This window comes from Balaenoptera physalus (genome assembly GCF_965194825.1).
Source record: "Balaenoptera physalus genome assembly, chromosome: 8".
In the NCBI taxonomy this organism is placed as follows: Eukaryota; Metazoa; Chordata; class Mammalia; order Artiodactyla; family Balaenopteridae; genus Balaenoptera; species Balaenoptera physalus.
Window position 1 is genome coordinate 119,411,876 of NC_138887.1, and position 24,307 is coordinate 119,436,182.

The 24,307-nt window shown below is 38.6% G+C and overlaps 1 protein-coding gene and 1 pseudogene across 2 annotated transcripts in view; one reads left to right on the forward strand and one right to left on the reverse strand.

Moving 5' to 3' along the window:
• The window catches only part of GALNTL5 (polypeptide N-acetylgalactosaminyltransferase like 5), a 128,501-nt gene that overhangs the window by 102,754 nt on the left and 1,440 nt on the right, over positions 1–24,307 (forward strand). The window contains exons 7-8 of the mRNA XM_082473807.1: positions 3,066–3,183; positions 20,981–21,130. Coding sequence (XP_082329933.1) covers positions 3,066–3,183; positions 20,981–21,130 — 268 coding nt within the window. The remainder of the gene's footprint in view (positions 1–3,065; positions 3,184–20,980; positions 21,131–24,307) is intronic.
• On the reverse strand, positions 3,213–7,939 carry LOC309666392 (tRNA-splicing endonuclease subunit Sen15 pseudogene; annotated as a pseudogene). Its single transcript has one exon. The product of its transcript is annotated as a tRNA-splicing endonuclease subunit Sen15 pseudogene (transcript).

Genomic DNA, 24,307 nt, shown 5'->3' on the forward strand with positions numbered 1-24,307 from the left:
AAAAAAAAAAGGCAGCCCTTAGCTGGGCCAGTTACCTCTCTCAGCTTCAGTATCATCTGTAAAATGATGATGATAATAAAAATACCTACCTCTCTGGATTATTGAGGGCCTTAAATGAGCCAATACTTGTAAAGCACATAACTAAAGGCCTGACACAGAGGAAGTGATCAGTATAAATGGTAGCTATTGTTAATGTTACAGACTTCAGGATGAAAAAGAACAAAGTTATACTTCATTTAAATAAAACTTAATATGTAAAAATCATGATTTACTAAAAAATTAAAAAATAAAGCATCAATCTTTTGAGTTCATCTCAAAGTAATCTAAAATGAAGTTACTTTTAGTAAGAAGCTGAAATATTCCATTTACCAAAAAATTGACTTATAATTTTTGTAATATTTCTGTATCTCACATTTTAAGTATTTTTTAGGCTGTAAAAATTCAATATGGAAATTGGATTTCTAATAGTCAATTGCTGAAAAGCAACATTTTGGAACTCTAATACACTGTTAGTGTATATACATTTGTAAATGCTTTTTGAAAATTTGGCAATATAAATTAAAAATTTGATAAATATTTTTATTCTTTGATGCAATAATTCTACTTCTTACAATTTATCTTCAAGGAGTTGAAAGATAGGTCCAGAAATATATATTGTATCAATATTTATTTTAGTAAGAAAATCAAAACAACATAAATGTTCAATATTGAAATGGTTAAAAAAGTATATTCATATTTTGTAGAATATTATAGAGTTAAAATTTTTGAAGGCTAGTTAACTAAAAAGGAAAATTCTCACAATATGTTAAATTTAAAAAATCAGGCCATAAATAACTTACGGCAGAATAATGTGGAATCTAAAATATGATACAAATAAACTTATTTACAAAACAGACACAGACTCACAGACTCACAGACTTAGAAAACAAACTTATGGTTACCAAAGGGAGAAGATGGGAGAGGAATAAATTAGGAGTTTGGGATTAACATATATACACTACCTTATATAAAATAGATAATCAACAAGGATCTACTGTATAGCACAGGGAACTACATTCAGTATCTTGTAATAACCTATAATGGAAAAGAATTTGAAAAATAATATATATATGTCTATTTGAATCACTTTGCTGTACACCAGAAACTAACACAACATTGTAAATCAACTATACTTCAATTAAAACAAAGATCAGTATGATACCAATTGTGTGATTATATGTGTATATATTACATATGGAATATATATTATACATATGATATGTTATAATACAATTATAATGTATAATAATATATGTAAGAAAAAAATAGGTTGTTTTAAAGAGTTAAAGGAAAAAATTAATTTTAGATATTAGCCATGAATTAGCATTCATATCTGAAGGTATATTTTTTCCCCTACTTACAGTAGTTCTAATGACAAAAAAGGTAGGTGAAACTTAGAACAAGCAAGGAAAATCATGGCCTTAAGCTTCCACCAACGGCACTCGTGGCCCCCAGGGAGGGGGACATGCAGGGACCAGCTTCGTCCAGCTACCAGATGGAATGACTCCTAGCAGACTACAGGCATGCTGTTCTCTCTCACAATTAAAAAAATAAAATGATTTTATTTTATCAGCCATTTCCCCTTTCCTTTTCTCTCCTTTGTATTAACCACCTAGAAAGAGTCGTCGGTTATCACTCTCTCCAGTTCTGTTAAACTGTTCACTTGGCTTTAAGCTCACTGCAGTCAGGCTTTGCCCTCCCCGCCAGCTTCACACTGTCGTGTCCAGTCCTCAGTCCTAGTCTCACGTGGCCTGTCAGCCGTGTCCATGCTGCTGGCCTCTCCCTTCTCTTTGACGGGCACTCTTCCCGTGGCCTCCAGACCACCAGAGCCCTCAGCCCTCGCTCCTCCTTCACCGCTGGTTTATTCCATGCCCTTTGCTGATTCCTCCTCTTCCCCCCAACGTCTCACTGCTGAAGTGCCCAGGGCTCTGTCCTCTTCACCTCCCCTCGCTCACGGAGTGTTTCTCATCCACCTTGTACTGGTGACTCTCAGGCTCTGACATCTCTCAGAACACCAGACTCACCTATCCCGCTGCCTACTGGCATCTCCACTTGCATGCTGAACAGACACCTTAAATATGTCCCAAACTGAATCTTCCCACCAAAAACTTGGTTCCACCTGTAGCATTCCCCGTCTCAGTGCATGGTAACTCTAGGGATTTCCCTGGCGGTTCAGCGGTTAGGACTCCGTGCTTCCACTGCAGGGGGCATGGGTTCGATCCCTGGTCGGGGAACTAAGATCCCACATGCTGCAATGTGGTCAAAACAAACAAACAAATCAGTGCATGGTAATGCTATCTTCCAGGTTATCCAGGCCAAACTTCCTCCAACCCGCACATCCCACCCATAGCAAATCTGCTGGCTCCATCTTCAAAACCTATATAGAATTCAGCCACATCTCATCTCCTTCATTGCTGTACCCTTATCCAAGATTCCATCATCTTTCTCTGGGACCACCACAACAACCTCTAACTAGTCTCCCTACTTCCACCTTTGCTTGTTGATTAACTAATTTATCCCTAACACATCATAATGGCTTTACATAGACTTTTTGGAACAATGAATGAATGGATCTGTAATTATTTTCAAACTACATAGTTTGGTTTTATTGGGCTCTGCTGTTGGTGCACCAAAAAAGATGCTATGTAACATTATGGTTTTCCTAGAAGTAAATATGACAATTCACTTAATGCCTTTAGGAAGGGAGATCTCTAAATTCCCACTACCCAATTCAATCATCATCCCTGTGGGAAGCTCACATACTAAAGAAAATTTTCCCTGTCACCAAGACAACGTTTTAGAATAGATTGCTTACAAAATTTGACGAGAGCTAAGTTAAAGCTCTTGTTGCCGTTTTACCTTACTAATTTTACATACTTCAATGTATATTAAGATAATTTTGGTGTGAGTTAATATGGGTGTTTTCTAGTTTTTAACTGTTATCACTAATATTTAATATAGTTTTGGCCAAAATCCATAATGACTGAATTTATGGAATAAATTTAATATTTGTGTGTCCTTTCTAGGTCACCTGCAATGGCTGGAGGAATTTTTGCTATAAACAGGCATTATTTTAATGAAATCGGACAGTACGACAAGGGCATGAATCTCTGGGGAGGAGAAAATTTGGAACTTTCACTAAGGGTAATTCAGACTTTTTGTTTTAAATAGTTACCTTTGTACATAGAAAGTAAAATCTAACTTCAAGGCATGTAATGTGCTGTGGCAACTACGCCCTGTTTCCCTACACAAGCATCTGGTGCCATTCAGGTGCCACATGAAGTAAATGATTTATGCGATTCCTTACAGAAATGGAAAACCTTTAACAAAATATCAGATTTTCTTCCCTATGTTATTTCTAATATATGGTATGTCAAATTAATGTGATATTTTTATCTGTTTGTGGAATCTCTTTTTTATTATTCTGATTGTCTTGGTATTAGTAGTGTGTTGAAAAAACACAGGATTAGGAGGTAGGGGACTTGTGTGTCACTGAATATATGGGGTATGTTAGGTCTCAGTTTCTCCATCTGTAAAGTGAGAGGATTTGGTAGAAGATGTCTAATAAGTTTTCTCCTAACTCTTAAATCCTGAGATACCTGCTACAACAGGGATGAAACTTGAAAACATTATGGTAAGTAAAAGAAGCCAGACATAAAAGGCCATATATTTATGAGTCCATTTGTATGAAATGTCCAGACTAAGCAAATCCATAGAAACAGAAAATAAATTAGTAGTTGCCAGGGGCTGGGGGAGGAGAGTGACTGCTAACAGGTACCAGTTTTCTTGGTGGGGTGGTAAAATATTCCAGAACTAGATGGTGGTGATGATTGTACAACCTTGTGAAAATACTGAAAATCACCGAGCTGTAGCCTTTGAAGCGTGGATTTCTGGTGGTGTATAAATTATATCTCAATAAAAATAATAGATTTAATTTAAAAAAGAATCCTATGATATTAGAACACTAGACATTAGGGTGAGTCTCAGCCCTGCCACTCACTTGCTATATGATCCTTGGCAGGTCATTAATTTTTCTAGTTCTCGGTTTCCTCATCTGTTAAATAGGAATAAGTAAAAATGCTCTTCTCAGAATTTTATAAAGATTTAATGTGGGAATTCCCTGGTGATCCAGTGGTTAGGACTCCCTGCTTTCACGGCTGAGGACCCAGGTTCAGTCCCTGGTAGGGGAACTAAGATCCAGCAAGCCGCATGGCGTGGCCAAAAAAAAAAAAAAAGAATTAATGAAGTAATAGGGGTGGAGAATAAGGTACAAAGTAGATATTCCTGGAGAGTCTGAAGAAAATACTAAGCTATTCAAACGTTTATCATATGTTAATCATAGGTAATTTTTTGCATTTGACTGAGTTCTAATAGATTTTTATAATGATCATTTTGAAATGTGCATAAAAATCTGAGCTGTGAGCTCGCCATCATTGCCCTTCACATTTTTTTCTCCCTTTTCTCTGCTTTGTCTCTTTTCCCAACAGAGACAACTGGGTGTAGAGAAAACAGCTTCATTTATGACTAAATTCCTATTCTCTCTGAGCTTTAGTTTCCTTACAAGTAAAATGAAGAAAAAAATTCTCTCTATTACAGAGTTGTTATAAAGATAAGAGATTATTTATCGGAGCTGATAAATAAGTGGCAGCCATTATTGTTCTGCTTTAATTTTGCCAACTGCTCTTTATACTCTCTGAAATCATCTGCAGCGGTATACTTTGAATTGCGTTTCTCTTAGCATGTATTAAGATGTTCACCAGATTTGCTTTTTGTGTTTTTCCAATTTTTTCCTGCTTTGGATTTTATCTCCCTCTTCCGTTTGTTTGGCTGGCTACTTTCTACATTTTTTTAAAGTTAGTGTAAGCACAGTCTTCTCTCGCAATGCTTCAGATACCTTATTTTGAATATAGGAATATCTAGAGCAATATATTTTTCCTTCAAGTCCCTATTTGGCAGTATCCTGTAAGTTTGTTATTTTCATTGCTTTTTTTTTTCCTACTCATTTGTTCCCTTCTGATCCAGGCATTATTTTTATTTATTTATTTTAAAACATTTTTATTATAAAAGTAATACAAATAGAGAAAAACTAAAATATTGAAGAAAGACAAAGTCATCCATTTCCTGCTCTGCCATCCTATTATAACCAGTTAGTAATTTATTTTGTCATCTTTTTATTATATATTTGGTGTGTTATTTATAGCCATAATCATACACATTCATACACTTTTGTGTCTTGCTTTTTGTTACTAAATATTTTCTCATGTTTTTCAGTATATTCATTACTAATTTTTAATGGGTACATAACATACCATTCATTAGCTATATATGTTTATTGACTATTTCCCCAGACCAGGGGTTGGCAAACTATGGCCCTGCATTTGCAAATAAGTTTTATTGGAATACAGTCATATCCATTCATTTAGATACTGTCTATGGTTATTTTTGTCCTACAAACAGCAGAGCTGAGAAGTTGTGAGAAAGCCTATATGACCTGAAAAGCCTAAAATATTTCCTTTCTGGCCCTTTCCAGAAAAATTTTGCTCACCCTTGCCTTAAACTTTTAAGTCATTTATAATTTGGACTATTATATGCCCCAAAATGTCACTTGAAACATCTTTTCCATATAATTGTTTATACTTTAGGCAACTTAATTGGGAGGTATTAACAAAAGTGGAAAAACTGGGTCTACTTAAGAAAAATGGTTTTAAGGTTAACACTGTCCCCTACTATCTCCCTTGTAATATTCTAGCTATGATACAGTACAGGTGGTGGTAATAAGAATGGAAAAAAAAGACCCAGTACTCTTGTAGGTAGCAATTCTCTGGTCCCTATTAATCTAGACATGTAATTTTACACTCTGGATGAGGATATTTTTAGTTTTGATTTAAAGTTAACCAAAGAGGGAAGTAAGAGTAATTGCAACATGGAAAAAACCAGTTGAAAGAATACTTTCTAGTGGGATGAAAAAGCAGATTAAAGTAAACTCTCCAGGTGTCAAAGTGTGCATGAAATGCCATTCCAGGCTAGCTGTAGTGACCAAAAGGCACTGAGAGGGTTGAGTAAGGGAAAGAGGTGGCAGCCTCAGCAATGTTCTCCCCTTCTGAACACACCCTAGGCATAAACTTGTATACAACTATAATTAAACTGTCTCCAGATGAGAAAGTTCTAGAGCAACTAGCCTACATTTTTGAATAAAATTAATTCTTCTGTCTGGGAAAGTTTTATTCTTGAAAAGAAAACTTATGGAATGGGCCCAGCTAAGTCAACCCTGACTAGCTCTGAGATAAAAGATGAATCAGGCTGAGGCGTCTCAATCCAATCTTGTGTGAGTAAAGCAAGCATCGGGAAGTATAGGTGTCATCTTCTAAGGGAAATATTCTGAGGATCTGGCAGCATAAATCCATCAGTAGGCTTGTAATAGACTATTGTGGAGTCAGACTCCACTATGGCAGAAGTAAAAGACATTGGCAAATCTGGATCACCTTGCAACTTTTGAGATGCCTTCAAGATCTCCCTTATCCTTTTATGGCTGAGGGAAGCACTGACGGGTGTAGGCACCACCGTCTGTAACCCTTCTCCTTCTCAGTACCAAGAAGGCAGATGAGCTGGAGATCTGGTAATCCCACACAGTTTACTTCATGTGCCAACTTTTACTCTCCATGAGGTCCAGGTAAACCAAGAATGCTATATAAACTTGGGTGGCATCTCCTACATCTAATTCCATCATTTCTAAATACTTAGGGTGCGTGCCCATCCAGGCATCCTCGGGGGCCCATTAAGGGGCGCTGCAGCTGTGATCGCCGCCCGGGCGCGCATCGCTGCAGCACGCGGTCGGCTGGGACTCGCCACACTCCTCCATGCCCAGCTGTCCCAGGCATTATTTTTGTAACATCCATGCCTCTGGTGCTTTTTATTGATTGGTTGATTATTTCTCATTTTATTGCATTGCTCTCTGAGAATGAAGCATATGAAATAGTCTCCCTTTTAGGACCTCGTAACTTTATAAGCACATTCTTGTGTCTGAGAATAGAATCGATTTTGTGAATGATATGTATTTAAAAAGTGAGTGTAGAAACTTACACAAGCCTCTTAGATAGCCTCATCCACCAGAGGGCAGACAGCAGAAGCAAGAAGAACTACAATCCTGCAGCCTGTGGAACAAAAACCACATTCACAGAAAGACAGACAAGATGAAAAGGCAGAGGGCTATGTACCAGATGAAGGAACAAGATAAAACCCCAGAAAAACAACTAAATGAAGTGGACATAGGCAACCTTCCAGAAAAAGAATTCAGAATAATGATAGTGAAGATGATCCAGGACCTCAGAAAAACAATGGAGGCAAAGATCGAGAAGATGCAAGAAATGTTTAACAAAGATCTAGAAGAACTAAAGAACAAACAAACAGAGATGAACAATACAATAACTGAAATGAAAAATACACTAGAAGGAATCAATAGCACAATAACTGAGGCAGAGGAATGGATAAGTGACCTGGAAGACAGAATGGTGGAATTCACTGCTGCAGAACAGAATAAAGAAAAAAGAATGAAAAGAAATGAAGACAGCCTAAGAGACCTCTGGGACAACATTAAACGCAACAACATTCACATTATAGGGATCCCAGAAGGAGAAGAGAGAGAGAAAGGACCAGAGAAAATATTTGAAGAGATTATAGTGGAAAACTTCCCTAACATGGGAAAGGAAATAGCCACCCAAGTCCAGGAAGCACAGCGAGTCCCATACAGGATAAACCCAAGGAGAAACATGCCGAGACACGTAGTAATCAAATAGATAAAAATTAAAGGCAAAGAAAAATTATTGAAAACAGCAAGGGAAAAACAACAAATAACATACAAGGGAACTCCCATAAGGTTAACAGCTGATTTCTCAGCAGAAACTCTACAAGCCAGAAGGAAGGGGCATAATATGCTTAAAGAGATGAAAGGGAAGAACCTACAGCCAAGATTACTCTACCCGGCAAGGGTCTCATTCAGATTCGATAGAGAAATCAAAAGCTTTACAGACAAGCAAAAGCTAAGAGAATTCAGCACCACCAAACCAGCTCTACAACAAATGCTAAAGGATCTTCTCTAAATGCGAAACACAAGAGAAGAAAAGAACCTGCAAAAACAAACCCAAAACAATTAAGAAAACGGTAATAGAAACATACATATCAATAATTACCTTAAACGTGAATGGATTAAATACTCCAACCAAACGACACAGGCTTGCTGAATGGATACAAAAACAAGACCCATACATATGCTGTCTACAAGAGACCCACTTCATATCTAGGGACACATACAGAATGAAAGTGAGGGGATGGAAAAAGATATTCCATGCAAATGGGAATCAAAAGAAAGCTGGAGTAGCAATACTCATATCAGATAAAATAGACTTTAAAATAAAGAATGTTACAAGAGACAAGGAAGGATACTACATAATGATCAAGGGATCAATCCAAGAAGAAGATATAACAATTATAAATATATATGCACCCAACATGGGAGCACCTCAATACATAAGACAACTGCTAACAGCTATAAAAGAGGAAATCGACAGTAACACAATAATAGTGGGGGACTTTAACACCTCACTTACACCAATGGACAGATCATCCAAAATGAAAATAAATAAGGAAACACAAGCTTTAAATGACACAATAGACCAGATAGATTTAATTGATATTTCTAGGACAGTCCATCCAAAAACAGCAGATTACACTTTCTTCTCAAGTGCACACGGAACATTCTCCAGGATAGATCACATCTTGGGTGATCAAACCTCAGTAAATTTAAGAAAACTGAAATCATATCATGCATCTTTTCTGACCACAACGCTATGAGATTAGAAATCAGTTACAGGGAAAAAATGTAAAAAACACAAACACATGGAGGCTAAACAATAGGTTACTAAATAACCAAGAGATCACTGAAGAAATCAAAGAGGAAATCAGAAAGTACCTAGAGACAAATGACAATGAAAACACGACGATCCAAAACCTATGGGATGCAGCAAAAGCAGTTCTAAGAGGGAAGTTTATAGGTATACAAGCCTACCTCAAGAAACAAGAAAAATCTCAAATAAACAATCTAACCTTACACCTAAAGGAACTAGAGAAAGAAGAACAAACAAAACCCAAAGTTAGCAGAAGGAAAGAAATCATAAACATCAGAGCAGAAATAAATGAAATAGAAACAAAGAAAACAATAGCAAAGATCAATAAAACTAAAAGCTGGTTCTTTGAGAAGATAAACAAAACTGATAAACCATTAGCCAGACTCATCAAGAAAAAGAGGGAGAGGATTCAAATCAATAAAATTAGAAATGAAAAAGGAGAATTTACAACAGACACCGCAGAAATACAAAGCATCCTAAGAGACTACTACAAGCAACTCTATGCCAATAAAATGGACAACCTGGAAGAAATGGACAAATTCTTAGAAACGTATAACCTTCCAAGACTGAACCAGGAAGAAACAGAAAATATGAACAGACCAATCACAAGTAATGAAATTGAAACTGTGATTAAAAATCTTCCAACAAACAAAAGTCCAGGACCAGATGGCTTCACAGATGAATTCTATCAAACATTTAGAGAAGAGCTAACACCCATCCTTCTCAAACTCTTCCAAAAAACTACAGAGGAAGGAACACTCCCAAACTCATTCTATGAGGCCACCATCACCCAGATACCAAAACCAGAAAAAGATACTACAAAAAAGGAAATTACAGACCAATATCACTGATGAATATAGATTCAAAAATCCTCAACAAAATACTAGCAAACAGAATCCAACAACACATTAAAAGGATCATACACCATGATCAAGTGGGATTTATCCCAGGGATGCAAGGATTCTTCAATATACGCAAATCAATCAATGTGATACACCATATTAACAAATTGAAGGAGAAAAACCATATGATCATCCCAATAGATGCAGAAAAAGCTTTTGACAAAATTCAACACCGATTTATGATAAAAACTCTCCAGAAAGTGGGCATAGGGGGAACCTACCTCAACATAATAAAGGCCATATATGACAAACCCACAGCAAACATCATTCTCAATGGTGAAAAACTGAAAGCATTTCCTCTAAGATCAGGAACAGGACAAGGATATCCACTCTCACCACTATTATTCAACGTAGTTTTGGAAGTCCTAGCCACGGCAATCAGAGAAGAAAAAGAAATAAAAGGAATACAAATTGGAAAAGAAGAAGTAAGACTGTCACTGTTTGCAGATGACATGATACTATACATAGAGAATCCTAAAAATGCCACCAGAAAACTACTGGAGCTAATCAATGAATTTGGTAAAATTGCAGGATACAAAATTAATACACAGAAATCTCTTGCATTCCTATACACTAATGATGAAAAATCTGAAAGAGAAATTAAGGAAACACTCCCATTTACCACTGCAACAAAAAGAATAAAATACCTAGGAATAAACCTACCTAGGGAGACAAAAGACCTGTATGCAGAAAACTATAAGACACTGATGAAAGAAATTAAAGATGATACCAACAGATGGAGAGATACACTATGTTCTTGGATTGGAAGAATCAATATTGTGAAAATGACTATACTACCCAAGGCAGTCTACAGATTCAATGCAATCCCTATCAAATTACCAATGGCATTTTTTACGGAACTAGAACAAAAAATCTTAAAATTTGTATGGAGACACAAAAGACCCCGAATAGCCAAAGCAGTCTTGAGGGAAAAAAACGGAGCTGGAGGAATCAGACTCCCTGACTTCAGACTATACTACAAAGGTACAGTCATCAAGACAATATGGTACTGGCACAAAAACAGAAACATAGATCAATGGAACAAGATAGAAAGCCCAGAGATAAACCCACGCACCTATGGTCAACTAATCTATGACAAAGGAGGCAAGGATAGACAATGGAGAAAAGACAGCCTCTTCAATAAGTGGTGCTGGGAAAACTAGACAGCTACATGTAAAAGAATAAAATTAGAACACTCCCTAACACCATACACAAAAATAAACTCAAAATGGATTAAAGACCTAAATGTAAGACCGGACACTATAAAACTCTTAGAGGAAAACATAGGAAGAACACTCTTTGACATAAATCACAGCAAGATCTTTTTTGATCCACCTCCTAGAGTAATGGAAATAAAAACAAAAATAAACAAATGGGACCTAATGAAACTTAAAAGCTTTTGCACAGCAAAGGAAACTACAAACAAGACGAAAAGACAACCCTCAGAATGGGAAAAAATATTTGCAAACGAATCAACAGACAAAGGATTAATCTCCAAAATATATAAACAGCTCATGTAGCTCAATATTAAAGAAACAAACAACCCAATCCAAAAATGGGCAGAAGACCTAAATAGACATTTCTCCACAGAAGACATACAGGTGGCAAAGAAGCACATGAAAAGCTTCTCAACATCACTAATTATTAGAGAAATGCAAATCAAAACTACAATGAGGTATCACCTCACACCAGTTGGAATGGGCATCATCAGAAAATCTACAAACAACAAATGCTGGAGAGGGTGTGGAGAAAAGGGAACCCTCTTGCACTGTTGGTGGGAATGTAAATTGATACAGCCACTATGGAGAACAGTATGGAGGTTCCTTAAAAAACTAGAAATAGAATTACCATATGACCCAGCAATCCCACTACTGAGCATATACCCAGAGAAAACCATAGTTCAAAAAGACACATGCACCCCAATGTTCATTGCAGCACTATTTACAATAGCCAGGTCATGGAAGCAACCTAAATGCCCATCGACAGACGAGTGGATAAAGAAGATGTGGTACATATATACAATGGAATATTACTCAGCCATAAAAAGGAATGAAATTGGGTCATTTGTTGAGACGTGGATGGATCTAGAGACTGTCATACAGAGTGAAGTAAGTCAGAAAGAGAAAAACAAATATCGTATATTAATGCATATATGTGGAACCTAGAAAAATGGTACAGATGAACCGGTTTGCAGGGCAGAAGTTGCGACACAGATGTAGAGAACAAACGTATAGACACCAAGGGGGGAAAGCCGCGGGGGGTGGGGATGATGGTGGGATGAATTGGGCGACTGGGATTGACATGTATACACTGATGTGTATAAAATTGATGAGTAATAAGAACCTGTTGTATAAAAAAATAAATAAAATAAAATTCAAAAATTAAAAAAAGAAAAGAAAAAAAAATACTAGGTGAATAAACAAAACCAGAAATGGTGAAGTGGCAATATTAACATAAAATTGTCATTTAAGGTTAAAAGCAATAAACAGAAAATAGATATTATATAATGGTAAAAGGCTAAATACTAAAGGCTTTTAAACAAGTAAAATATTTGCTTTAAGTTTGCTTTTTAACTTTTATAATTCTCAAATCCAATAATTTTTCATACAATTTTTTTCTAATAGTTTTATGACATCATTGTTTATACTTAATTCTCTACTACATTTAGACTTTGGTGCATGATACGAGTTAAAGTTCTGCATTTTTTTCAAGTTGTTAATCAAGTGACAATTATGAAGAGAAAGAAACGGGCATGACACATTTTTTAACAAATTAAATTATCATATATACTTAGATCTTTCTGTGTTCAACTGATCCATCTGCCAGTTGTTGAGCCAATCACGTGCATTAATATTTTCTGTAGCTTTACGATAAAGTCTATTAATTGGTAGACTGAGTCCCTTGTTACTCTTTGTTTTCAGAATTTTCTAAGTGTAATTTGTTCTTCTCAATCACTTCAGCAATTTCAAAATCAATCCCTAAGATTTTGAATGGTGTTGCATTATATATATAAATGAATTTTAAGACTTTTAAAGGAAATACTAATGAACAATGAATATTTCAGAAAAATACTGATTTACTTCTAATCAAAGAAACAAAATCCTGGGGATTCAAAATTCCACCATTAAAAAAAAATTTTTTTTAAATTGTAGTATAGTTGATTTACAAGATTGTATTAGTTTCAGGTGTACAGCGTAGTGATTCAGTTTTTCTTTTTCAGATTATATTCCATTATAGGTTACTACAAGATATTTGATATAATTCCTTGTGCTGTACAGTAAATCCTTGTTGCTTATCTATTTTATATATAGTATAATAGTTTGCATCTGTTAGTCGCACAATCCTAATCTGTCCCTCCCCCACTCCTTCTCTCCTTTGGTAACCATAAGTTTGTTTTCTGTCTGTGAATCTGTTTCTGTTTTGTATATAGATTCATTTGTATTATTTAAAAAATTTTATTGAAATATAGTTGATTTACAGTATTACATTAGTTTCAGGTGTACAGCATAGTGATTCAGTATTTTTACAGATAAGTCTCCATTAAAAGTTATTACAAGATAATGGCTATAATTCCCTGTGCTATACAGTATATCCTGCTTGTTTATCTATTTTAGACATAGTAGTTTGTATCTCTTAATCCCATAGCCCTACCTTGCCCCTCCCCCCTTGGTAAGCACTAGTTTGTTTTCTATATCTGTGAGTCTGTTTCTGTTTTGCATATACATTCATTTGTATTATTGTTTAGATTCCACATTACAAGTGATATCATACAGTTAAAAAAAAAAAAAAAGTGAGTGTATTCCTTATCTTGGCTTTACCTTCCCTCCAGACAGCAAATAACAGCAAACTTATTACTCAAGTACACTCATTATCTTTGCTTCAATATTTTCAGCTACTTGATTCCAAATGGCCCCTTCATACGTTTTAAGTATGCTTGGCTCTCTCTTTTTATAAACAAACATGTAAATTAATAAATAGCTAGGCACTCTCTTGACACCAGCAGCCCTCTCTACCCAAGTAACCTGGTGTTTCCTAAGGGAAGATCAGCTACACCTGCATCTACTTCATTTCTCACTCACTCTTCATTCCAGTAAATCAGTATCCTGGAGGCCCTCAGCATCCTTCCTCTGACATCATTTACGGCACTGTCATCAGTTTCATATTTGTGTCCCTAATGGATGGCTTTCGGTCTTCCGTGTGCTTGAGGTTACTGTAGCATTTGACATGGTACACCAGTCTTTTCCAGAAGTTTTCTTGGGTTTTAGGGCAAAATCCAAGAAAAGCCCCTCGTATCGCTCAGCTGTTCTCAGTCTCCTTCACGGGAATTTCTTCTGTGTGTCTCTTAAACATGGGTGCTTGCAAGACTGCTCCTCTTGTCAACCCTCTCTTCTTACCCCACGTGCTCTTCAGGGCTCAGGGCTGACATGTAGCCGCTCTGCACCTGTGAAGCCATGCTTGTTAACTTAGTGCACTCTTTCCTTATCTGATGGGAAAGAACCCACCGCTACTGTGAGCCAGCCGAATACCTCCCACCTGCCGCCCACCACGCCTCCCTTCTCCACATCTCAGCCTTCCCATGGCCCAGAAACAAAAGTGGTAGCACCCGGCAGGGCAGGGCCACCAGGACCTGTGGCGGCTCCTCTATTCTCTTCGGCCAGCGCCTATGCTGTCCGCTTGTTAATACTTTTCATAATATACCTACATCAACTCCCATGGCTGTAACTAACACCTGTATGGTGGTCAGACCCAAATCTCGTTTCAGTTTAGGGCTCTCTTGAGTGTTCTAGTTAAGTTCAGTGTTCAACACAGCCATCGTTTAAGGAGTATCTCCTGCATCAGGCTGTGCCACACGCTGGGCATTCAGAAGACACAACCCTCACTCATTCATTCATTCATTCACTCACTCGTTCAGCAGTGTTTATTGAGAACCTGTCACATGCCAAGCACCGTGATGGGTGCTAAAATACAGTAGCACTCAAAGCAAAAGTGGTTTCGAATGACATAAAGCTTCCATTCTATCAATATCTGGGGTAGAGTGAGATGAGTAGTTATTTAGTTTTATTTCTGATAAGTGCAATGAAGGGGAAATACAGAGTACTGTGAGATCATATAAAAGGCGAACCTAGCCTTGTCTTAGGGGACGTGTGTGTCTGCCACGGCAGAAATGGCATTTAAGTTGAGATGTCAAGGATAAAAATGTATTTCATTTTCAAGTTCTTATTATGCGTGACATGCACTGCTCTGAAATATTACGGATATTAACTCACTTAATCCTCATAATAAGCCTGTGAGGTAGGTACCCGCATCATCTCCTGTTTATAACGGAGAAGCCGAGGCACAGAGAGGTAGTGTGACGTGCCCAAACTCACAGCAGTCGTAACTAGTGTGCTCCAAACCTGTCGCTTCCTGCCTTGTATGATCTACTCAGCTTCAGATCTTGAGACCCTCCCTGCCCCCCAGCTCGGGTTTACCCTGTTTCTAAGTCACTTCTCTCTAAGGCTGGCCATATGTTGGAAGCCTCCAATGCCCTGAATTTGTTTTAGTTGCCCTGAGCTCAGTGTTACCATTGCTCGTGGAAAATGATGACTCGCTGGGTGCCCACGGAGCTGCAGCTTCACTCCCAACCTCGGAATAGGCCTCATACCCAGGCTCCAGATTAGCATTCCTGTTTCCCTGAGAGAGCAGACAACCTGCTCTGTGTCTGGCCACACTGCCCCAGGGTTCCATCCTGGTGTCCCCCAAGGGGCAAAGTACACTCCTGCAGGAACCGGGGCCCTGCCCTACACTTGGAGGATCACCTACCTCACCCTCCAGACTGAGCCTCTTAGACACGGGTGCCAGCTCAGATTCGGCCCAAAGTTGCTACATCCCTTGGATGCTGTGATTTGAGAGCAAACCACACGCCTGCGGTAGAGAGAGGCTGAAGCCAATTCTCCTGCGTTGACACAGTAGAGGATTAGGCAAGTTGCTCAGCACCCAGCCCCCTGCTTAGACCGTGGCTCTCCACTGCCTCACTGGGTTACTTTTCTTGGCCCATCTGCTCAGAATTTCCACCCCTAAAGGGTTTCCCCAAGTCCCTCTTTCTCTGCTCTCTCCACCTTCTCCATAACCTCATCCCCACCACGTTCCCATGACTAACGGATGCTGATGACACCAATTCTCGCTCCTTCCCAGTTCCTTCTCCTGAGTCACAAGCTTGTGTGGCCAATCGCCTACAAGGCACCATGGCAGGGATGTCCCACAGGTATGCTAAACCCGAATTCCTCCTCCCACGTTCCCTCTGTGAGTGGATGACATGCTACCCCTCCCCCACCCCGCCAGTTATCTGCACACATGCCCCATGGAGACCCTCCCTGGACTCCACACTCCCTCTCCTGCCCACGTTAACCTCACCCTATCTCGGCAGTTCTACCTCTAAATCATCACCTGCCTCTGTTCACTTTCCTCTTTCCCCACCGCCGTAACCCATAGCTACAGCTTTGATGTAATTTCTTCAGGAAGACTTTCTTGACCTTATCTTCCTTACCCGCCCCCCGCACATAGACACACACACCCAAGTCTGGGATCCGTTCCCCTCCTCTGCACGCTTCCCCCATTACAGCACTTAACTGTGCTGTATCACAGTTGTCTCCTGTCCGTGTGTGCAGGGCAGGCAGTGTAGACATGCAGCCTGGGTGGTGGCACACGGTACCATGTTTAGAAGAACCCCACACTTGGCTTAATGCTCTGCTGTTGCCATCTTGAAACTTTTCATAATTTTTGAACCTGAGACCCCATTTTTATTCTGTGCTGGGCTCTGCCAGTTGTGTGTTCCCACCAGCTGTAAGCTCCATGAGGGCAGGGAAAGATCTGACTTGTTCAAAATGCGTTCTCAGCACCTGGTACTTTGACTATGTAAAAAGTGGTTGAGAAATATTTGAACCACTCAAGAGTCTAAAAGGCCCCACATGTAAACGATCAGAATAATAGACACCTTGCAGTGGTACTGTGTGCATTCACTACGGCGATGGGCATAAGGCATCTAACACAGCTTCTGCCACCTAAAGTGCTCTCAGCCAATGTTCGTTCCTTTCTTTTTATGCCACAGCTGCCCCAGAGTTCTAATTTAAAATGGTATCTGGGCAGCAGCCTCTCCTAACTTTCTACTAAGATATTTACTGAGACTGGAAAAGATGAGATCCCACTAGAAATTAAAATGAATAGGCAGCCTGAATCTGGGAGGCACCCCCATAACTGTGAGGCCAGCAAGATGGACTGAGAAACTCCTACCCTGGCTTTGTCGCATGATGCACCCCTGCTTCCCCTCACAAATGCAGATGACAGGCAAAGCGTAAGAAGATACTCAGTAATGCCCCAGTTTCTGCCCACTGACTTGGAAAGCGGACAGCCTTCCAACCCATGTGTGTCAGTGGAGAAGGCCAGTGAGCCTGGACCAGAATGAGTGAGGAGAGAACAGCAAGATTAAGCTGGAGAGGGAGGCAGGGGCAGGACTCTGCAGGACCCTGTAAGGATTTAGATGTGTCTTACGTGCAAGGAAATGCCACTGGTATGTTTTAAGCAGGGCAGTGACAGTGGCTGTGGAGGCTGACGTAGTGGAGGATAAGCTGGCAGACCAGGAGGTTCTTACAGTAACCTGGACAGAAGGTGACAATGGACGGAACCAGAGCAGTAGCAATGGCGACAGAAAGAACTGGACAGATTCCAGCCATATTTACAAGTAGAATGGACAGAACCCGGAGACGGACTAGCTACGTGGATATCGAGAGAAAGGGGTGTCATTAGTCAGCTAATGCCACGATGATGCTTGTTACAAACTAGCTCTGAACTGGGTGGCTTAGAACAAGAGCATCTGTTTTTTTCTTTCCTGTGTCTCTGGGTTGGCCAGCATGGCTCTGCCTCGGAATTTACACTGACAGGGCTGGGCTCTGGGCTCTGAGTTTGGTCAGCTCTGCTCGTCATTCTAGTAGCAACTCTGGGCATATTCTTCTCATGTTGATAAGCAGGAATGCAAAAGTCAAGCCAAACCACACAGCATATTTAAGACCTCCACAGGCATCATGTCTGCTCCTGTTCCATGGGCCAAAGCATGTCAAATGGACAAGCCCAAAGTCAGTGTGTCAGAGAAGTATACTCTACCCCTTAGTGAGGGGTGGAGAGTGAGATAATATTGCTGAACAGTATTTCCATCTATCACACCAAGTTTCTGGAATGAGCAACTCAGTGGATGGAGGTCCTATTTACTTAATGAGTAAAACTGGTTAAGAGAAATATGTTCCCTCATGTATCAGTTAGCTTTTGCTGTATAACAAACTGTCCCAAAAATACAGTGGCTTAAAACAACAATCAATTGTAAGTCCTCAAAATTCATTGGATTGCTAAAGTGGTTCTTTTGGTCATAGCCAGGATGGCTGGTTTCTACTGGTATTGCTTACACATCTCTGCTCATCGGGAAGCTCAGCTGGTGCTGGCTCATATGGGATGGCTTCATTTACATATGTGGACATGGGCCCAATAATAGGTGGAACAGTGGCGATGACCAGATCATTTGTCTCTCATTGTCAGGCAGGCTAGTGAGGCTTATTCACAGTGAAGTGGTCACAAGGTTCCCAGGAGCAGCAAGAGAAGGCAAGTCCCAAAGTGCTACAAACACTTTTCAGGCATCTGTTTGCATCACGTTTGTTAACGTTGACCAATGCAAATCACGAGGCCAAGACCAGATTCAAGAGATGGAGAAATAAACCTCACTTCTTGATGGAATGAAGTACAGAGTTACATTGCAATTAAGTGTGCATGTAAGAATGAAAAGCATTTGTGACCACACTTGCAGTCTACCGCACTTCACTACCGCAGAGATACACTCTCATTTACAAAACATGAACTCTAAGCACTCTACAAGTATCAGATTTTCTAATGCTCATAACAATCCCATGACGCAGGTACTGTTATCATTCTCATTTTACAGGTGAGGAAACTGAGACACAAATAGGTTGAGTAACTTCAGTAACTTGCCCCAGATCACACAGCTCATAGTGGATTTGAACGACACTGAGTGGCCCCAGAGTTTGTGCTCTGCACCACTGCACTATACTAACTCTTAATGGGATACTCTGCTTTCTCGTCATCCTCTTCCTCCTCCAATAATAATAATAATAATAGAAACTGGGAGCTGGACAGACTACTTCCAGCAGTATATCTGAGAAAGAAAGCTGACCATCACCTACATGAACAATGAGCAGAGCAAAAGGCACGTCCAGATGGATCATGTTTCCCTTTGAGAATGAATCAAGAAGAAAAGAGCAACTTTGTGGGTCCTATGAAGACTGGGCTACATTGCAATAGCTTCCCTCAATTTGATTTTTGAGAAAGTTTTTAAATACATTTTTTACTTGTATTCCTCCTTTATCACTTTGGTTACTTGACTTCTGTTTTCTATTCTATACTCATAGCCAGATTTCTTTTTTTAATACAGAAACATTTCAAACATGTAAGAATGTACCAATAATAATAGATACTTCTGTATCCATTCTAATTATTAAACAGATATTAATGATTTTCCAAATTTCTTTAAGTTCTCACTTTTAAAAAAGAGAATAAGACATTATAGGTGGCTAGTATCAGTTAGCTTTTGCTGCATAACAAAGCACCCCCAAGTGGTAACTTAAATGAGCACCTATTTAGTTCTCAATTCCAGATGAAAATGAGAGTCAGAGAGGATACGTCTGATCATAAGCATGTAGCAGAGATGATAAAAGAACCTAATTCTTTGGACTTCTGGTCTAAGGGTTTTTCTACTGAGCCATCCATTTTAGAGAAGGAATTCAATGGATATGTTTCTAGACATTCTGTGGGGATGTTTCTGGGTATTTCTAAAGAACTCTAGAGCTTAGTTGCACCAGTCAGTAGGTCTCATGTTATGTCAGAAGTTCTGCCTTTGCATTTTCTTTAACATAATCCTTTCTGACTATCTGAGTGATATATTTCACCATAATACTTCTGAGTATTGTTTTCAGTGAGTCTTATTCTCCTACTACTGTTCCCTAAATGATTAGGTGAATCCACCTAAGAAAATATCTATAAAACTGGGATATATTACCTTGATCAATTAGAACAGTGGTTCTCAAACTTTAGTGTGCATCAGAATCACCTAAAGAGCTGGTTAAAGTACAGATTACTGTGCCCCCAGACCCAGCCTTCCTAGTTCTGTAGGTCTGGGTGGGCCCAAGGATTTGCATTTCTAAGTTCCTTAGTGATACTGATGATGCTGGCCTGGGGACCATGCAAGAATCACTGAATTACAGTAAAGAGAAGAGTCATGCAAGTGTACTATACATAAGATTTATGTTACAAGCATATTTTTTGTGGTATTATCTATAATAATCAAAATCAAAAACTACCAAAATGTCCAACAATACAAGACTTTTAAAATAACTTCACATAATATCAAATGAAGAAAAGCAAGTTATCTTAATGTTGTGTATCTCTGTATGTACACATACATACTTGGATTAATATTGACTGACAAAGTGTTAAAAAACAAAAAGTTATTTTTACTTTTTTCTGTGTGCTTTTCTACATTTCTTAGTTTTTCGATGGTCATATTTTGCTTTTGTGTAATAAAAAAAGTTATTAAAAATAAGCATCATAAAGTGTTTTAAGTACAAAAAAGATGAATAACTGAATTCAGCCATGATTGATATTTCTCTTATTACTTGCTTATATCCAGCAATACTTGATCACCTCAGAAAATGTTACTCTCAGAATATTGTTTGAGAATATCCTAAGATAAAATATCTTGTCAGTCTTCATACATAATCAGCATCAGAACTGGTCATGTACAAGCGAGGCAGGATCACTTAGTATTCAGCGCACTGACTCTAGGGCCAGATTTCCTGAGTTCGAACCTTGTGCTCTGCCACTGTATCACTGGGCAGGCTTCTTAACCAATGTATGTGTTAGTTTCTTCATCTGTAAAATAGGGATGGTCACAGTACCTACATGATAGGGTTGTTGTGAGGATCAAATGAAATAAGAAACTTAATAAATGTTAGCTACTGTTATTTTTCTTTTAATTCAGCAGTTGCCTATTACTAGCAAACACTCATTAATCATCAATATGTTTTCTGTTTTTCTTATGTCTAGATCTGGATGTGTGGAGGCCAACTCTTTATACTTCCCTGCTCTCGAGTAGGACATATTGATAAGCAACACATTGCAAACCACACTGGAATTGTAAAAGCCTTGGCATATAATAATCTCAGACTGGCGCACGTTTGGCTAGATGACTACAAGGTGAAGGATATGTCCCTGGTTTGGAAAGATGAGTGAGAGTACAGAGAGGGACTGGCTCTAAAGAAGCCTTCTGCTGCTTTCTAGATAGCAATTTTTGTACTTTTCCTTAAATTAGGGCAACCCTTCAGCTGTTCACCCACCCATTTGCAGACGCTATTCTCAATTTGTTCATTTTAAGCTGCTACACTTGCACCTTACTCTTTTTTTTTTTTTAATCTCTAGGGAAACTCAAGTTTCTCAGAAGTAAATCAACCAACACGAGAAGGCTTTTTTTTCCCCCTAGATCTATTTTCCTCCCCCAAAGATGGCCCATCTGTGGCAAATACCTCTCTCTGCCCCCATTCCCATGGGCAAATTTTGGATTCTCTTCCTCCACTACCAAGCGCCCAAGTGATGCGGCTGCAGCTGGTCTGGGGACCACAAAGAACCTCTGCTCCTTTTTTCTCTAACAGTCAAAGATTTTTACATCAAAGCCAGGCCCCTTCATTTGTGCATCTCCCCATGGTTTAAGCCCCTTGCCGGGACCTTTAGAATGCACATACAGAGAATATATAGATGGAGCTTCGTTTTAATTTGAAAGTTCAAACAAATTTGGACAGTAACAAGAAGACCTCATTTCAGATACATGGGTAGAAATATGTAAGAATCTCTCTGTGATGTTATATGTCCTGGTCTTGATCTAATATTTCTTTATTATTTTAAATTATAAAAGTAATAATACTCAAATTCTTGAGTAATCAGGGCAATATGAATTAAAACCTCAATGAGATATTTCTACATAGCCACCTAGATTGGTGAAACATTTTTAAAGTCTGATAGGACCATGTGTTGGCAAGCACAGGAAGTCTCAGACACTGTGGGTGGGAGTGTTAATTGTTACAAACTCACTTTGGAAAACGGTTTGGCAATATCAAGTAATAAAAGACATGAATATCCCATGATCCAGCAATCCCATCCTGTATATACACTACAGAAAGCGTGCTTTTGTGCACCAGAACACATGAACAAGAATGTTTATAAACAGCATTGTTTGTGTTAGCCAAAACTGAATACAACCCAAATGTTCATCAGGAGTAGAATGAATAAATATGATATGTTTAATGATATAATTCTATATAGCAATGAAAATTAATCAACTTTAAATATACATACAACAGTATAGGTAAATCTTAAAGATACAATGGTGAACAAAAGCAGCCAAACACAATAGAATATATACTGTATTTTTCCATTTCTATAAAGTTAAAAACAGGTAAAATCAAACCATATAATCTATGTGTGGATAATTAGATATCGATACTAGAAAGAGAAGCAAAGAAATGAATACATCATCAGGATAGCACTTCAGACTAAGAGAAAGGATTATGATCAGGAAAGGAAAGGCAAGGGCCTTCTGAGATGCTGATTATGTTCTATTTCTTGACTTAGGGTTTCTGGGGTTGATTTTTTTCAACAGTTCGCTAAGGTGCACATTTATATTCTATGTGCTTTTTTTTTGTATGTTTATTATATTCCCTGATTTTTAAAAAAATATTTTAAAAAAGGTAACGCATACACATTTTTGTCTTACAGTATTGAAAAGCATGAAGTGAAAAGTAAGCTTTCTAAGCCCATAGCTTCACCCCTCAGAAGTCACCACTAAATTACTGTCTACAGTTTCCTGTTAACATGCACATACACCAAGTATATATCCTTTCCTTTTACCTAACTCGATTTGAGCAGCAATATTTTGTTGTAATTTTTCCATTTATTAGTATAATTTAAAAACACATTTTCAAAGTCTTTTAAAATCAGAGCAGATAAACATGCCATCTTTTTAAATATTTCCTTTGAATGGATCTCTTAAAATTGATCCCATTCATAAATAGCCCCCAGAGATAAACATTCTGATCATCTTGGCTTTTTGTTATTCCTTAACAGTGCCAAAATGAACATCCTTTACATGTATCTTTTTGCACATCTGTGCAGATATATCTTGAATAAATCTGAAGACATGGACTTGTGGACCATGAGTTAGTGCATCTTAAATCTTGATGAATAATGTCCAAATGGTCCTTCACTGTCTACACTGTCACCTACACTGCCATCAAATATATGTAAAAGTGCCTGTCTCCCCACAACCATTCCAACCCTAGTTTTAATTAAACTTTGTATTTCTTCTAATCTGATAGGTTAAAAATGATATCTCATTGTTTAAAATTGCATTTCTTTAGTTATGAGAGATTTTAAGCTTTTTTTTTTTTTTCCTGTGACCAGAGGTCACAGATTTAAATGGTTGACTGGAACACAGTTAGGACTGAGTAGTTTACTGAATTTCATGGGGCATATAGTTATCAAAGTTCCATCTAATATAAAAAGCATGTAATGTTTGGCATAAAATCAATGGATTGTATGACACAGCATGTTGGGAAGTTGAGTGAATGCCATTGGGCAAAACAGGCTTTGGACAGGGAGATGTTGCCTAGGGTCTTCTCTGCCTTCACTCCAAAACGAGGACACCCTCCCCCAGGCCCATTCTCTGCACCAATCCCCCCTGGGGAACTAGGAGTGGCAAGACATGATGGCAAAGACCTAAAGATCCCTGGGGAGAATCCAACATGGCATGCCCATACTGTGCTAGTTTGGGTAAGCAAGCTCCTCTCACCCAACAATATTACTATGCTATATACCAGGCACTGGGAATACACAGATGAAAATACAAAGGTTCTGCTTTCAAGGAGGCTTTGGTCTACTTAGAATACCTCTTTTAACATGACAGAGCTTGAGTCCATTAGACACTCATACTTGGTGCTTCCTTAAATCAGAACGCAGAAAAGACTAACCAGGTGTGGTGATAATAATGGCCCACACTGACATGACACCTACTATGTGCCAGCCTTAGTCTCCTAAGAGCTTTGCACATATGAAAGTGTTCAGTCCTCACCACAGTCTCATGAGGGTAGCAGCCAAGGTCGCATAGCTAATAAATAGCAGAGCCAGAAATTGAAGCCAGGTCGTCTTCCTCCAGAGTCAGTTTGCCCTTAGCCGCCACCACCCCCCATTTCTGAAACCATGGAAGTGTTGATAGGGATCGGGGAGTGAGGGGTTTTGTCCTTGAGTATCACTGAGAGAGTAGGAGAAAGGGGAAACACTACAATAGGTGGCTGTGATTCTAGAACTCTTGAGAAGCAGGACTTA